We start from the raw sequence: 16849 nt of genomic DNA, 5'->3' as shown, positions 1-16849 counted from the left end.
GAATAATTAAATATTATCTAAATGAAAATAAAAAGTGTTTACATATATATATATATATATGTTATTAACATATTGCTATCAGACTTTAAATGTTAATAATTTAATAAATAATATAATGTTAACAGACTTTAGATAACATTTTTTTATCTAATTAGTTGATATTAATTTCTAATTTAAATTATTATTGTAATAATAAATAATTACTATAACTATTTTAAAAATAAAATACTTAAAAATTTTCTCATATGTATATATATATATAAATTTAATTAAAAAATATAAACTAAAATTATAAAAGTATATAAAAAATTTTTGTTTAAATAGAAAAACTATATATTTATTATCACAATTGATAATTATATAATATAACAAAAAATTTTAAAGTTATTATCCACTTTGAACTGTTAAACATGTAAATTTTCCTTGAAATGACTGAGCAATTTTATTATAACAGCATGTCTGTCTTGGATACAAGCATACGTTAAGGTTACAATAATCTAACTGTGTTCCACTACTGAAATTGAATAAATAATTCTATTTTTAAAACAAATAAATAAAATAATTTACCCGGGACATGCACAAGTTGAGTTTGTTGTAAGGCAAATTCTAGTTCGCATATGAATTCCACAGCTACCACATTTATCGGTACATTCACCCCATGAACTCCATTCTAACCATTCAGTTTGTGCATTTCCACAATTTGTTAAGTATTGTTGATTTGATGAACTCGATGACAATGATAGTAAAATTGATGATAAGATACTTGTATAAAATAAACACAATAATAATAATATTAATATCAAACGTTTTTCCATTAAATTTATTTCTCTAAAATGTAAAAAATATTCAAACAAATATATTGTGTTAAAATTTTATTAAAATAAAATATAACAAAATATAATTTAACAATTTTCATTAAAAATGTTTCATTATTTTAAAAAATTTAAAATTTATATATTATATTTAACAAAAAATTACAACTTAATTATGAAAGGATTATAATAGATTTTATTTATCATACTTAAAATCATTAAATTTGGATTACTATAAATGGTAATTATTATAAAATACCATTTAATTAAAATTAAAAGATTGAAGAATAATATTTAGAACAAAATAACATTCTTAAAAAATTTTTTTTTAATATTTTTTGATTATCAAATTAAAGATAATATTACATTAAATCTGATATTAAATCAAATTTTAAAAAACTATTTAAAAAGGGATAAGCTAAATCAAAGTCTTCTTTCCCAATTTTTTTCATAATCCTTTTAAATATTGTTCTACATCTTTTTCTAGTAAAAAATTGATTCATCATTAAAAATATGTTATTGTTAATAGCATTAGTCCCTTTATTTTCTTCTTTCATTAATTTCATTTTTTCAGTAACTTGATTCATAAATGGTGTAAGATTATTTTTTAATACTTCTATACATGTCATACCTAGTGTCATAAGTTTTTCAGAACCTAATGCTTTATTTGCCTTTTTATATGCTCCAAGTGCTGCTAATAATTGTTCATCATCTAAATGATCCATGGCATTTGTCATAACATCTAAAAAAAAATTATTCATATTAAATTTAAAAATATATTATTAATAAATTACCTTCTTGAATTTCTTGAAAAGTAGCACCGTCATTGTACATTTTTAAATAAGTATCAATAAAATAAATACATTGTTCTTCTGTTAAAAAATCAGTTAATAAATTTCTTAATCTTCTAATAACTTTAAGTTTAGGAGAAATAACTTCTGTATTTGACAATTCAGGTGAAGTAGTATCATCACAAGTAACAAATATAAGAACATTAGATATAATTATCAACCATAAAATAAATGGCAATAATATTTTAAAGTAATTATAAAGATACATTTTCAATAATGTTCTTCTCTGGGTTACAAAACTTCAAATAAAATTATTTTATTTAATTCCATAAGCTTTTGAATCATTGAATTATTACTTAATTTGTGTTTAATAAGTGATTATCATTTGGATTATTTAAAATGTTAATGATTAATTGTTAAAAAGAGAGATTCTCTTAATCAAAAACAAAATGTTTATGATAAATTAAAGGTAAAATTACGATTAAGTGTTATTTGATTTTTATTAAATATAATTTTGAAATATATAAAAAAATTTTTTATTATAATACATAAAATAAAAATTTAATTATTGCTTAATGATCCGTCATTGAAAATTTTGTAATTTGCTTGAAAAAAAAACTGTTCTTATATATATTTATTTTAATACTTTTGTACAAAGGTCTTTAAAATGTTTCGGAAACTCATAACATAAGGTATTTTGTGGCCAACCAACCGGTAATAATGATTTATTAAAGTTCTAAAAAAAGATAATAAATAAAAAAGAATTAAAGCATACTTCAACTGTTACAGCAACAAATCTTTTATTAACAAATTTATTCTGTATTATTTCACCATCCATTAATTCAGAAAGATATACTTTACACTTTAAAAGTTCTGTTAAATTTATAGATTCTGAATTTGTTTTTGCAAATGAATTTATCACTTTACACCACTCATCATTATATAAGCATATTATAAACAATGAACTTTGAAATAATGATTTTGTACTTAAATAAAGATTTGATTTATCAACTGATTTATCAAAGTCAAAAATTAAATATTTACCATCTGAAGCATTTTCCAAGTTCCTCCTAAACCATTTAAAATATTTACGATCTTTTGCTTCAACTTCATGGTGTAAGATTAAAATAACTGTAGTATGAAATATTTAATTGTAAATTACAAGCAAAAAAAAAACTTACAATCTTTATCATGATTTAAAATTGAAATATCCTCAGATGATGGAAACGTTTTTTTACATACTAATAATTTGGTTTGATTTTTTGAATCAGATAATTTTCTATTGACACATGATTTTAACTTATTTAATGGCTTTTCTAAACTTAATAATACATCTATTCTATTCATAGATTCAATTTCTTTTAATAACATATTTAATTTAATATCACCATTTGATTTGATAAATTCCCTCATAGGATTTGAATGGCTTCGCATATTCATTACAAAATCATTGGAACACCCAAATTTTGATGTTAAATATTCCCAATTTTTCATAGAATCAATAACAGGTGGATTTAGTTTATATTCTAAAATTTCTAAAATTTCTTGAGTGCAATTTTTTAAGGTTATGTTATTAGATACAATAGAATATAATCCTGATACATCTGGTGTTGAATCGAGTTTTAATAAGTTATAGTAAAATTTTAGTTCTGCCGATAGGTCATCTTCTGATGTATAAATTCTAGGACCTAATTGTTCGAAAACAACATCAACAGGATGATAATTTTTTTGCTTCACATTATGCATACTTTTTATAGTAAAATATTAATAAGAATAAATAAAATTTTTTTACATAATAATAATAGTAGTGTTATATTTAATATTTATCGTTTTAAGAATTATTTTGGAAGAAAGTCTTTTCTGTTTTAAAATAAGATTAAACCCGATTTGAAGCCGTATGCAATATACAAAATGTATACAAGAAATTTGCGGGATAGATACTAATTGTATTTGTATGATATACAGAAGGTTTACAAGCTGCATACAAATTGTACGTATCCTGTATACAGTTAAAAAAATATTCGAAATAAAGGCAGTTGATTATTAAATAATTAATTTAAAAAAATTATATTTATTCAAAAGGATTGATTATCAAATCAAAATCTCAAAAAAAAACTTTATTTGACCAATGCTTCATTCATTTAAACTTAATTAAAATGTTTTTTTAATTTATTAATGCTTAAATTTTAAAATTTATTATCTATTTTGTTAATTTCAAAAAATTATTTAATTAACATTTTAGTGAATAAAGTTCATAAGAAAAGGAACAATTAAAAATTAACAGCGATCATACAATTAAAAAATTATAACAACTAAATTATTCTAAATTAAATCATTTTAAATTATTAAAAGAATATTTCTCTACGTTAGTGAAGTTTTTAATTTTTAATTCTTCATAAAATCCAGTTGGATCTTATTATTTGTATTCTTTCTTTACAGAATATACGGCTTATAAAGTGTATACAAAATAGTGAAAGTATACATACTTCGGATTTCTTCTAAAGCCGGATCGCCCTCAAATAATTTTTTACAAAAAAGTTTTTTTTAAATTTTAATTTGTTTTTCTAGCATAAAAAAGCATGGGGAATAAGAAAAAAAAAATTTCTTATATTTTTATTTTGTCGTTTAAATCAGTTAATTACAAATTGTTATTTTAACTCAGAAGAAATAGCTTGAAAAAAAAAATTTTTTTTATTTTTTTATCGGGAATTATTAAAAAAATAATAAATATACCAATATGATAAAAAAATAAATAGTTTTAATGTAATTTTCAATTAAAAAAACAAAAGGGAACCCAACTCTAAATTTCAACCCATATTTCTAATAAGTTGTATATATCAAATAAAGGTTAAATACAGTTTGTTAGCTTTCTGTATCTTGTAGCAATTAACCGGGTAGTTACACGTTTTTAAAGATATTTTTTTGGTGATTGTTATTCAAATATTTGATAAGATAAATTTGTTAATCTCTGTCTTTTCCATTGAAATACAATTCCTCCCACACCAAGAAGTACACCAAAAGCAAATGAAAAAAATGATGATACAAATAATGAAGCAGCAGTATATCCCACAAATTGACTTGGACTAGGTTGTGGTACTGTAGTTGGATTCTTCATAAAAGAATTTCGACGAATTGTTAATATAGTTTTATATACTTGAAATGAAATTTCTTTTGTTGTTAATGTTGAATTAAGATTAGCTATAATTTCATCAATTGTCGTTTGATTTCTGAAATGAATTGTTGATGATGGAATAATATTTATTTTATTTGAAATAGAAAAGAAAATTAGGACATCTTCATCTGACTGTCTTATAAAATAATTTGTAAAACGTAAAGGAGAAGATACTTGTGAATTATTTGACAATGTATATGATAATTCATCATAAACATTCTGTAATCCAAGATTTTGAATAATTTTCGTAGTAGTATTTTTGATTTTAATATAATAATATGAATTATCTAGTATTTCCAAACACGATGAAATATCATAATTAATTGAAGAAAATAATTCATTAGTAGTATTTTTAAATGAAACTAATTCTAATTTGTAATTTACAGATGGTGATTTGTAATTAATTGTATGTAAAATTGGTCCAGACAAATCATTAAATTTCCAATAATCATTTGTATATAAAACTTCAATTATACCACCATTTACATCTTTAGCTACATATGAATCAAAAGTTAAATTTATATTTGTCTTAATTGAACCATAATAATAAAAATTGTCTCCCAAAGGATCTAACATAAAATTTTGAGGATCTTTTAAATATATTAAATTGTTTTTAGTTCCTGTATTTATGAAATCAGTTGATAATTCTTTGACATTTAAACATTTTTTATCTTCCTCTGAAAGTATGTATTCATATCCATAAATAAAATCTTGTATAATTTTAACTTTTTTATATTTATTTTTTCCTTCATATTTTCCAATAAATGGAACAATAAAATTAAAGTTATCCTCTAATACATATGAACTTAAATCATATTTTTTACTATAAAATATACCAATATTGCTTATTTTGTTATTCACATTATTATACATCTTATATTTTGCTTCAAAATTATTAGGAATATTTTTAGGAAGAACACTAATTGGGAAATTTTTACAAAATGACATTCTTGGAGGTAAAATATCCAAATATTTCTTTTTTTCTGAACTTTTTTCTATTTCAACAATTGATAATAAAACATTTGAATTAATTTCAGCTTCAGTTAAGTTGTCTTTTTTGATATCTATAAATGTAAAAAATATTTTATGTTTATAACTAACCTTTATACTCAATTATTGAAATTTCATATGGTACTGGATTTGAAAATTTTGAATCATATGGTTTTTGTTGAGTTCTTTGTCCAGAGTATGATATCATAACTTGAATTTTTTTATCATCAAATGTAGAATTTTTACATCCCATCCATGTAATTGTATCAATACCATTTAATTCTTTACTGTCTTTTAATAAACTAGAAGTATCATATGAAAATTCTGTAAGCTTTTTAATTATTTCTCCCATTGAATTAAAAGTAATGTTAAATATTTTTTTTACAGATTCTGTAAGACCATATACTTCTATATTTCTATATCCTTCTAATTTTTTACATTCTTCATTTTCCATAGTATAATTTTCTATAACAAAATTACTATACTCACCCAATATCCATTTTTGTAAACCATTTCTATTATGTAATGTCCAAGTTCCAAAATTTGTATAGTTATTTTCGGTAACTTTAGAAGTTTCGTTATTTATAAAGTTTGTGATACGTGTTACAATTGTATAATTTGTTGACAATATTAATTTTTCCGTAATATTATTATTAATTGGTAAATTTAAATGGTTACAAAATATTTTATTGGTATTTACAAATGTAGTATTTAATAAAAATAATATCAAAATAACTAGTATCCTTTTCATTTGTAATGAACAAAAAATATATGATTCGATAAAAGACATATGACGATAAATATAAAGCAAATAAACAGTTAGTTTAGGAAATAAACATAACGGTTGGGAGGATGTTCATCGTAAACTTTACCCGGTTTGAAGCCGTATGCAATATACAAAATGTATACAAGAAATTTGCGGGATAGATACTAATTGTATTTGTATGATATACAGAAGGTTTACAAGCTGCATACAAATTGTACGTATCCTGTATACAGTTAAAAAAATATTTTAAATAAAGACAGTTGATTACTAATTAATTAATTTAAAAAAATTATATTTATTCAAAAGGATTGATTATCAAATCAAAATTTCAAAAAAACTTATTTGCCCAATGCTTCATTTATTTAAACTTAATTAAAATGTTTTTTTAATTTATTAATGCTTAAATTTTAAAATTTATTATTTATTTTGTTGATTTCAAAAAATTATTTCATTAATATTTTATTTGATGATTGCAGTTTATAAGAAAAGGAACAATTAAAAATTAACAGCGTTCATACAATTAAAAAATTATAACAACTAAATTATTTTAAATTAAATCATTTTAAATTATTAAAAGAATATTTCTCTACGTTAGTGAAAGCTTTAATTTTTAATTCTTCATAAAATCCAATTGGATCTTATTATTTGTATTCTTTCTCTACAGAATATACGGCTTATAAAGTGTATACAAAATAGTGAAAGTATATATACTTCTAATAAGTTATATACATGAAATAAAGGTTAAATACAGCTTGTTAGCTTTCTGTATCTTGTAGCACTTAACCGGGAATATTATTATTTAAATGATAAAAATCTATAAAAACTTTTTCAAAATAGTATGAATATGCAGAAAGTACTAAACATGAATAACATGTTTTCATATAAAGTATTTCTAAACAATGTTTAATGTAACACGTTTTCTCTAAATGATATGAATATAAAAATAAAAATAAATTGTGATGTTAATGATAACATTATTTCTAATGAAATAGATTTAAATAAATTTTAACTTATTTGCGAATGTCAGTCAATATCAATAAACTTTTTTTAATTTGTAAGGACATTCATATGAATAAACATGAAAACTCTATTGATGGTAATAAAACATCTATAAGTGATATTTTGTCTTATGGTTCTTCTGTTGATTAAATGAGTAGTAATATGGGTAGAAGTTAAGTAATAATATTCTTAACAAAGAAGTTTAAATTAACTTAGAAATGGAGATTGAGCACAAATGTAAATGATACCATGCTTAATGAAACATTTCCAAATTAGATATTTTTGTTTGATTATGGATACATTCAATTGTTGGAATTTTTAAAAAGTAACAATAAATTTATTAAAGATTTTACAAAAAATTATGACGATTATGATTAATTTTTGAATGAATTTTATAGCATACAAACTTTTTAAAAAAATTTACGCTATCAATACATAAAAGGCTTTTTTGCATTTATATCATTGTACAATTTGATGATAAATATATAAAAAAAATGAATTTTTATTTTTTTTAATAATACATTTGTTCATACAAAGTTTTGAATCTTTAAAGGTATCATTTTTAAGACATTACATATAATAAAAATCAAAGAATTTCAAAAATTGTATGGTAAAAATATTATTTTACTTTCTGATAAAAGAAATTTTTTATATAAAGATTTTTCTATTTGTTTATAAAATTTTCATATAAAGTTTGTAGTATTATTGAAAAATAAATAATAAAATAAACGCAAAAATTATAACAAGAAAAATGTATTAGATTTTAATATACAATATTACAATAAATAATTTTTTTACTATACATTTTACTTTAAATTTTATATTATTAATTTTTTTTTATAAATTATTTTTATATTTAATAATTAAACTTAAAATGACACAGCAATTAGAAAATAATATAAAAAATATTTATGTTATAAGCAAGTAAATGTTTTGTGAAACAAAATATTTTAACGGCTTTTTCTTCCTCTTTGTATATATGTCCACAAAATTATCATTTTTAATAATCAGAAATATAAGTATGATTGTAAAATTATCAAAATACTTTTTTTTATTATATTTTGTTTAAAACAAATATATTTAAAAAAATTAGTTTTAACAATAAAAATTAAAAAATAATAATTGAATTGTATTTTTTCAATTTTTTTGTTTTTTAATATCATAATAATTAGTTAGTCACGTTATATTGACTAATATTTATTTGATTATTTGATAATAGTAAAATATGATATTATATTTTAGTTAAAAAATTTTCTATTTTTTAAGATTTTTGTTTCAACAATATTAAGCTACTTTTAGCTACCTTTATAATTTTTATTTTAACCTATTTATATTAATAATTTTATGGTATCATAAAATTGAAAAAAAAATTAAATTTTATTAATACTTTGTTTTATAAAAATTCTTATAAATTATTGAACATTTTAGTTTATTGTAAAAAAAGGAACATATGTATTTTATAAGATATAAAGTAATTTGTTTTATGTTAAAATTTGCTATAAACTGACATATTTTTTATTACTATTTTAACTTATAAGACAAAAAAAATAAAATTTAAATCTCTATTTTTTCCTTAAATGTTATCTTTTCTTACTTATCAATTTTTTATTAGAATGCTGTTAGATTTTTATCTGCTATTATAGTTCAAATTAGATAAAGAAAAAAAAAGTCTTTCTTAGAAAAAGATTTTATGAAGAAAACGATTGTGATATTTAAGATATATTTTTGTAGAATTCTGATCTTATAATTATATAATTTATAAGATTGCATTTTTGTGTGCTTTATATTATACTTTAAACTAAATTATAAAAATGTAATAAAATGATGATAGTAAAAATGAAAAATTTTATTTTTTTTGTATTATTTTTTCATTTAAGAATATAGTTTGCTTTGATTTTAAAAAAATTGACATATTTTAATAATAATTGTGTTATCTTATCTTCAATTGTTAACTATAATAAATAGAACTGTAAAAGTAGTATTATAGGCAAAACTCATTTAATAATAAAAAGATTTCAAATAATATTATTTAATAATTTGGCAGATTAAACGATATTTATAAGATTTTTTTAACACTTAGCTTAAAAACATAATGCAATTAGTTATTAAAACATAAATATGTTTTTTAATTAAAAATCAATTTATCAAATGTAATGTAGTGTTAGGTGCTTTGGTAACTAAAAATAGTTAAAATATTGTAGTCATGTACCTGATATATTTTTTATATTTTACTTTTAGTCATATATTTTAAAAATAAATAAAATGAAGGCTATATTATGACAAAAAATTGAATTCATTAGCAAGGATATTTTTTTAACAAAAATAAAATTTTTTGTGCATTATCATTTTAAAAATGTAAACGTGGTTATCTTCATATGTTGATAATAGTTTATTGTTGTAAAATTTTAACGAAAAAGTAGATATATGTTTTTAATGAAGCAAATTTATCCTATTTTATATATTAAGTTATAATTTTCTTTTTAGTAAAATAAAAACATAATGAAATTTCAAACATTGTTAAAATTTAAGAGGTGCATTTTAACATACATTTTCTGTTGTCTTGATATCTCATAAGTCAAACTATAAAATATTTGAGTATGAGAATTTTCTATTTTTCATGAAATCATTAATTTGACAACACTCTATAACAAAATTTTTTTAACTTGCATAATTATCGATAGCACATAAATAAAATATATATTTTTTATCATAAATAAAATAGATAAAAAGACAATTAATATTTTATCATCTTTATTTGTAAATTGTAATATTCTATATGTAGACTGATATCATAAAAGATGTGTATTTATTAAATTTTATGTTAAAAATAACTTATGTTTAAATTTAAAAAAGATACTAAATACTTTTATAATAAAACTAAAAAATATGGTAAAGTTAAATTGATAACATTTGTAAATATAAGAATAAACTGATGAATTAAAAATAAATTATTTATATTTATAATCTTTATGACAATAAAGTTTACTTTTTTAGAAAAATAATAAATATTGTGGAATTTTTTAATGCCGTGATATTAACTATGTAATTAATAAAACTATCAGTGTTGTAGTTATTTTATTGCAAAATGTATTGTCAATTGTAAAATTTACATTTTGGTGAATCAACTTATCCATCGCCGTAAATTTTTAAATAATATTTTTTTATAATAATAATTTTTTTTATATTTTAAATATATTAAAATTTAATAAACATAAATTATGTAATTTCTATGAAAAAAATATTTTTAAAAATCAAAAACTTATTTTAAAATATTCGATTAAAACAAATAAAAATTGAGCCAGTTTATATACACATCACATTAAAATGACTTTATTAATTAATTAATAGTGAAAAAAAAAATTATATAGTTTGTTAAATTATCTTAATCTCTTTTACAAAATGACATAGAAAATCATAAAAAAATACTAAATTATTATCTATTTTCTTAATATATTAAAACGTTTTATATTAACAAAATTTATATTACTTTTATATATAATCTCAAAAAAGAATCAAGTGTTTCAAAAACAGTACGAAATGTTAATAAAACTTTTGAAGAAAATTTTTTGGGCCGTGTGACTGCAAAAAGAATGTCCAAGAAATTTAAAAAGAGAGATACAAAGTTTGAGAACAAGAAGCGTGATAAACCGAATTAAGCGTTTGATAACGAGAATATGAAGTGCGTAGTTGAAGCCAAAATTGCTAGGCCATTAAAAGTTTCAAAATCTAGCGTTTTTTGTCATTTGCAGTAAATTAAAAAAACGGAAAAGCTAGATCAATGAACACCTTATGAATTAATCAAAAAACAAAAAATGTGTCGTCTTGAAACTTGTTTTTTTCTTCTTTTTAGAAACAAACATTGACCGTTTTTTAAAGAGTCGTGATCTGTGATGAAAAATGAATTCTTTACGACAACAGGAAACATAGTGGTCAGTGGTTGGATAAGAATAAAGATCCAAAACCGATTTCAAAACGTCAGCTAACGGCAAAAAAATTATTGGTTACTGTTTGGTGGTCTTTAGGAGGTCTTCTTCATTATAAATTTTTAAAACATAGTGGAACAATCAATTCTGAACTATACTGTCAATTTTTGAACAAAGTTTATTGGAAATTATTAACTTAAGGGACGGCAGTTTTTATTCTAATCAAAAAAAAAATTACCATTCTATTGACAACATTGTATAGAATCGAATGGTTCTAATTTTAAATTGAAATCTTTATTTTTATTTGAGTTATGCGTGTTTAAATTGATTTAGTATAAGTGGCTCATTTCATATGGGACAACCTTATACAGTGATTTGTTTTTTTTTTATTATAACTATGATTACATTTATAAAGTATATTATTTTGTAATATTTATCATCTTAATATTTTATATTTTTTTTACTTATTATATATATGTATTAAACCAAAAATTAAAAATTAATCAAATTAAATCTTCTAACATTTAATTCCATATTCAGATAAATATTATAATATTACAAATTTTATTCTTACTAATTATGATATAAATAACAATAAAATAATATTTTATTATTTATAAGTAAGCACAATATTTTTAAAATTGTTTCATATATGTTAATATCCACAATATGAATATAGTTAACTTAAGGTGAATAATATTAAAATATTTTTATATATAACTTATTAAATAATCTTCATTTTTTAAAATTATAATTAACAAAAGTTTGTCATATCTTTAAAAATATTTATTCAAATAAAAACAAATATAAAAATATTTTATTTAATTTCTTTCAAATATTTATATTTGATAAAATTGTATAAACTTTAAATAAAAAGGTTAAATTTTACAATTTTTATAGAAAATTTGTTATTATTATACAAACGGTATTATATTGTAAAGTTAAAGTATGAAACAGTTAGTTTTAAATGATGTAAATTGATAAAAATTTTTTTTTTGGCATCTAATAAAAATAAACAAATTATTATTCTAACAAAAAAAAGACAATGAAATTGTTTTACGAAAATATTATTCGATAAGGTTTATGAATGTTTTTATTATAAGTTTACTTATTAAATATTATTTTAGTATAAACATATGAACTTATAAAATAATTTTTTTATAAGCAATATTTAAGATAATTTATAATTTTTTTGTAATTAAAAAATTTGAATAAAGAAATATGCAAATTTTCATTAAATTTTTTTCTACTTAAAGATGAATTTTTGTCATTTTTCAATGCATTAATTTCATATTATAATAATGTTTTTAAATAATATATCATTTAAGTACATTATTACTATCTTGCTATATATAACTTTTATTTTATGCCAAGATAGAGAATTGTTTGAAAGTATTTCTATGTTCGCAGATCCTGCAAAAAAATTTCCGCTACAATACACTGTTTCATCAAATAGATCAGATATAGTTTTAGTAAAATGTCCTAATAATAATTACCAACACAATGATAAAGATGATATATTTTATTCAGAAAGTAAGCAAAATTTTATGTCAAATAAGGCAGTATTTAAAAATTTGACAACTGAATGGTTTGCTGTTTTTAATAATAAATCTGATTCCAACATAATCCTTGTAAATTGTGGTATTTTAAGACTTAAAAAATCTTTATATATATCAGTTAATTGGACTGCAAATGTGACTTGGTCGAAAGATTTAAGTTCATCAAATCATGATAATTTTTTAAATGTATCGGAAAAAATAACTTTTTGGAACAAAAACAATAAATTGTTTATAAAAAATAAAAATGGATTAGTATCAAAATTCACTAAAAGTAAAAATATTTCATTTTATAAAGGTGATCGAATTTACAAATTTCGTAGACCAAATGATTATAGTGAAATTGAGGAACCACAAACTGTTTATGATGTTGCTCATGTTTTTCCAAAAATTGACATTAAAGTTGATGAAAAAAGAAAAATAATTTTGGAAAATAATAAATTAACAAAAATTATCAAAAACAATAAGAGTGAAACATTTAGTATTGAACTTTTAATTGAAGGTGATGGTTATAGAAATATACAATTTTATAAGAATGAAAATGTGGAAATAAGTATTATTAATATATTTTATAATGGAACTCAAATTTTTTCTCCTTATGCATTATCTTTAAACAATACTGTTACTATAGATTATTATGGATTTATTAGTGTAAGATATTATTGTGACATATGTTTGAATATTACATCTGCTACCTATGGAAAAACGATAATCAAAGATTTTTATTTTGGACCTGAAGAGAAAGATCATGTTGAAAGTTTTCCTGATATAACAATTAGCAAAGAAGAAATTAAACATAAGAAACCTACTTGCTTTTTAAATCATCATTCTTTGTATCGTCTATATGAAATAAAATTTGAAAATTTTTCTGTTAATATAAATGGTATTGCATTGAATAAATCAGGTGAAATTGATGAATTTTCATTATATAATAATTCTATTATTTTTACTAATCGTTCTTATAATGGAATACTTGAATGTGTTTATAATATTTTTGATAAAGTAACATTCACAACTAAAGTAACATTCAAAACACCATCTAGTTATAATGAAACAAGAGAACCAGTTTACATTAGACCATATGTAATGACTGCTATTGAAAGAACAAATCAAAAAGTTAATTATCTGGTTAAAGTTCTTGTTCTTCCATTTTTATTATTTATGGCAATTCTTTCATTTATTGCATTTTTAAGATGCCAATATGTTGAAACAAAAAGAGAAAATGAAAAGTTAAGAAAAGAAAAAAGGCTTAGAGAAATAAGGGAACATAGACGAAAAAATGATGGTGGACTTCTTGCCCATATGAAACCTAAAATATCCTACCAAGAGTATTTGAGAACGAAAGACATGACAGGTCAGACTATGACAAAAAAATAAAGTTTTTCATACTATGGTAACCTTTTTAAAATAATTTTATTATTATTTGTAATTTATCATTTATTTTAAAAATATTGTATTGATATAAAATTATATATTGATTTCAAATACAATTCATAAGATTTTAAAATAAATTAATTCATAAACTTCTTAAGAAAATCAAATTCATTTTTTTGAGCAACAAATATTATAAACTCGAGAGTTTATAGCTTAATTTTTAGTTAATAAAAAAATAATTATGTTAATATAGAGATACTTTCTAAGTAGTAAGAATAAGTACAGTCACAAAGTAAGTAACCGTTTAAAAAAAAAATAGATTAATTTATATTAAAAAAAATATTTTACATATTATTATGTTATAAAATATTCTTAAGAAAAAGTTTTTATTTTAAGATGTTTAAAAATATGTAGTAATTGTAACAAATGCTGATGTTACAATAAAAATGTATATAAATTTATCATTTTTAATATTTGTTTTTAAAATTATATAAGAATATACTTTTTTTATTGTATCACAAAAAAATATTTTCTATTAATAGAAAATTTGTTTTTATTTAGTATTACTTTGTTAACATTTATTTTTTAAAACATGATTGGTAGACAAAGACAATTATTCGAAATAATTATATAAATATACAGTAATTTTATTTTTACTAATATAAAACAATATATTACTTTACTGTAGAAAGTATTAATATAATTTAATTAAATATTTATTTAAGCATAACTAATAAAAATATTTCTTTATATAAGTAACATATAAGTACAACATTTTTTCATAATTTTAAATTTATTTACTTTCATTAAACATTTTTTTGTTCATTTAATTACATTTTAAGCATGCATTTAAGCTCAAATATTGAAATTAAAAAAAATATTATCGTTGTTACTGAAATCAACAATGAAATGGGAAAAGTGCTAGCAAGGGAAATGATTTCCAATTAAAATCTTTTATAATGAAGTAACCAATTGAGTATTCTACTTTTTTGTTGCAATAAGATTTATGACAATTTGTTTCATACTTCCCTAATTTTACTTTAAGAAAAAAAATAGTTTTTAAATTTTCTATCAAAGATTAATTCAAGAAATCAAAAACTTTAAAAAAGATCTATTCAGAATGATAAGAAAAGGTTAAGTAGAATAAATCTTTACACAAAATATGTGAAAAATGAATTTAAAAACAAAAATATAAATAGTTTGTAATAAAATTTTGCCGTCGTTTTTATTATTTGACTTTTATAAAGTTAAAACTACTATATATCTAAACACCTTAGAATGAATCTTAAAATAAATGATTATAGTAAATAAATGAAATAATAAAGAAAGTCTATATAAGTAATTTTTAAAAATATATGCATTATTAGTAGACAATTTTTATGTAGTATTTTAGTATAAATTAGTTTACCTTTTTTTTAATTTTAATTTATTTTTTGTACTTAAAAATAAGACTATAATTTTTAACACAAAATCTAAAAATGGATGAAAATCAAAATAAATATGGAAGATTTGTTGATAATGACTTATCAAAAAAAATGTCAATTTCTTCAAAAAAAGTTTAAGATATTCTTTTGAACAATAGATTTATGATAATGAATATGATAAATTAATAAAAGGAAAAAAAAGAAAACCTACAAAAAAGAATAAAAAACATGTTTTCTACTTAAGATTGAAAAAAGAAATTATTAAAAAGTGTTGAAAATTAAAAAAAAATCTAATAATATAAGTTTTGATTTACTAAACAACACTAAGCCCTTTAAAAGTTACTTTCTTCAGTATGAAGTTTATCAATAGACTCAAATGAGAAAAAAAGTTTTAATGACTCAATGAAAGAAGTTACAGAACAAAGAACAAAAACTTATAAATTTACTTTTGATTAAGCAAATGATAGAAACAATATAACAATGCTTAAATTATTTAGATTAAACATTTAAAATTAAAGTTAAGATAAGGAAAAAACTAGAAATAACGTTCTAAAAAATATGAACAAACGTATAAATAAACTTGAAATTACAAATAAAAGGATAAAAAATCATTAAGAATCAATTAAAATTTTTATTAGAAAGCAAACTTCAATGATTCACAAACAACAAAAAACGATTAATGAAATGTGTATTCTTATAAAAGTAATTAACAAACCAAGTAGAGAATCAGAAAAGAAGAAGAAAAGGTATATATAAAATATCCATATCATATTAAAAATACAGGAAAAGTATATTAGCTGAATTATCAAATAAACATATTTAAAATATTGTATATCAAATGAGTGATAATTATTTCTGTGTAAAAGGAAAATATGAAAATGAAGATGAGAAATTAGCAAAATTTCTTAATGATGAAAAAATAAAGCACCAAGCAATCTCATATATTAAAAATGTTGGGAAATTCTGCAAGTTTGTAGCAGATATTTTAATACCAAAAGAAATATTGCCCAATAATTTTTTTTCTGTGTGAAAGATCAAGAAG

The 16849-nt window shown here is 20.0% G+C and overlaps 4 protein-coding genes across 4 annotated transcripts; 1 reads left to right on the top strand and 3 right to left on the bottom strand.

Moving 5' to 3' along the window:
* Positions 1-387: 387 nt before the first annotated feature.
* On the bottom strand, positions 388-1871 carry SRAE_X000175000 (Thrombospondin, type 1 repeat-containing protein; the record flags this gene model as incomplete). Its single annotated transcript, XM_024652507.1, has 4 exons — positions 388-514; positions 568-828; positions 1179-1554; positions 1607-1871. 4 exons carry the CDS (start codon positions 1869-1871, stop codon positions 388-390), a joined length of 1029 nt encoding a protein of 342 aa, XP_024499220.1.
* Positions 1872-2237: 366 nt separating this feature from the next.
* On the bottom strand, positions 2238-3349 carry SRAE_X000174900 (Death-like domain-containing protein; the record flags this gene model as incomplete). The annotated part of the gene is made up of 3 exons (XM_024652496.1): positions 2238-2339; positions 2379-2734; positions 2785-3349. 3 exons carry the CDS (start codon positions 3347-3349, stop codon positions 2238-2240), a joined length of 1023 nt encoding a protein of 340 aa, XP_024499219.1.
* A 1186-nt stretch (positions 3350-4535) lies between these two features.
* SRAE_X000174800 (Hypothetical protein) lies at positions 4536-6219 on the bottom strand (the record flags this gene model as incomplete). Its single annotated transcript, XM_024652485.1, has 2 exons — positions 4536-5839; positions 5877-6219. 2 exons carry the CDS (start codon positions 6217-6219, stop codon positions 4536-4538), a joined length of 1647 nt encoding a protein of 548 aa, XP_024499218.1.
* A 6634-nt stretch (positions 6220-12853) lies between these two features.
* Positions 12854-14386, top strand: SRAE_X000174700 (Hypothetical protein; the record flags this gene model as incomplete). The annotated part of the gene is made up of 1 exon (XM_024652474.1): positions 12854-14386. One exon carries the CDS (start codon positions 12854-12856, stop codon positions 14384-14386), a length of 1533 nt encoding a protein of 510 aa, XP_024499217.1.
* Between the last annotated feature and the right edge of the window lie 2463 nt (positions 14387-16849).

Source organism: Strongyloides ratti, scaffold srae_chrx_scaffold0000002 (genome assembly GCF_001040885.1).
Source record: "Strongyloides ratti genome assembly S_ratti_ED321, scaffold srae_chrx_scaffold0000002".
Taxonomy (NCBI): domain Eukaryota; kingdom Metazoa; phylum Nematoda; class Chromadorea; order Rhabditida; family Strongyloididae; genus Strongyloides; species Strongyloides ratti.
This window is presented reverse-complemented; position numbering and strand designations above follow the sequence as displayed.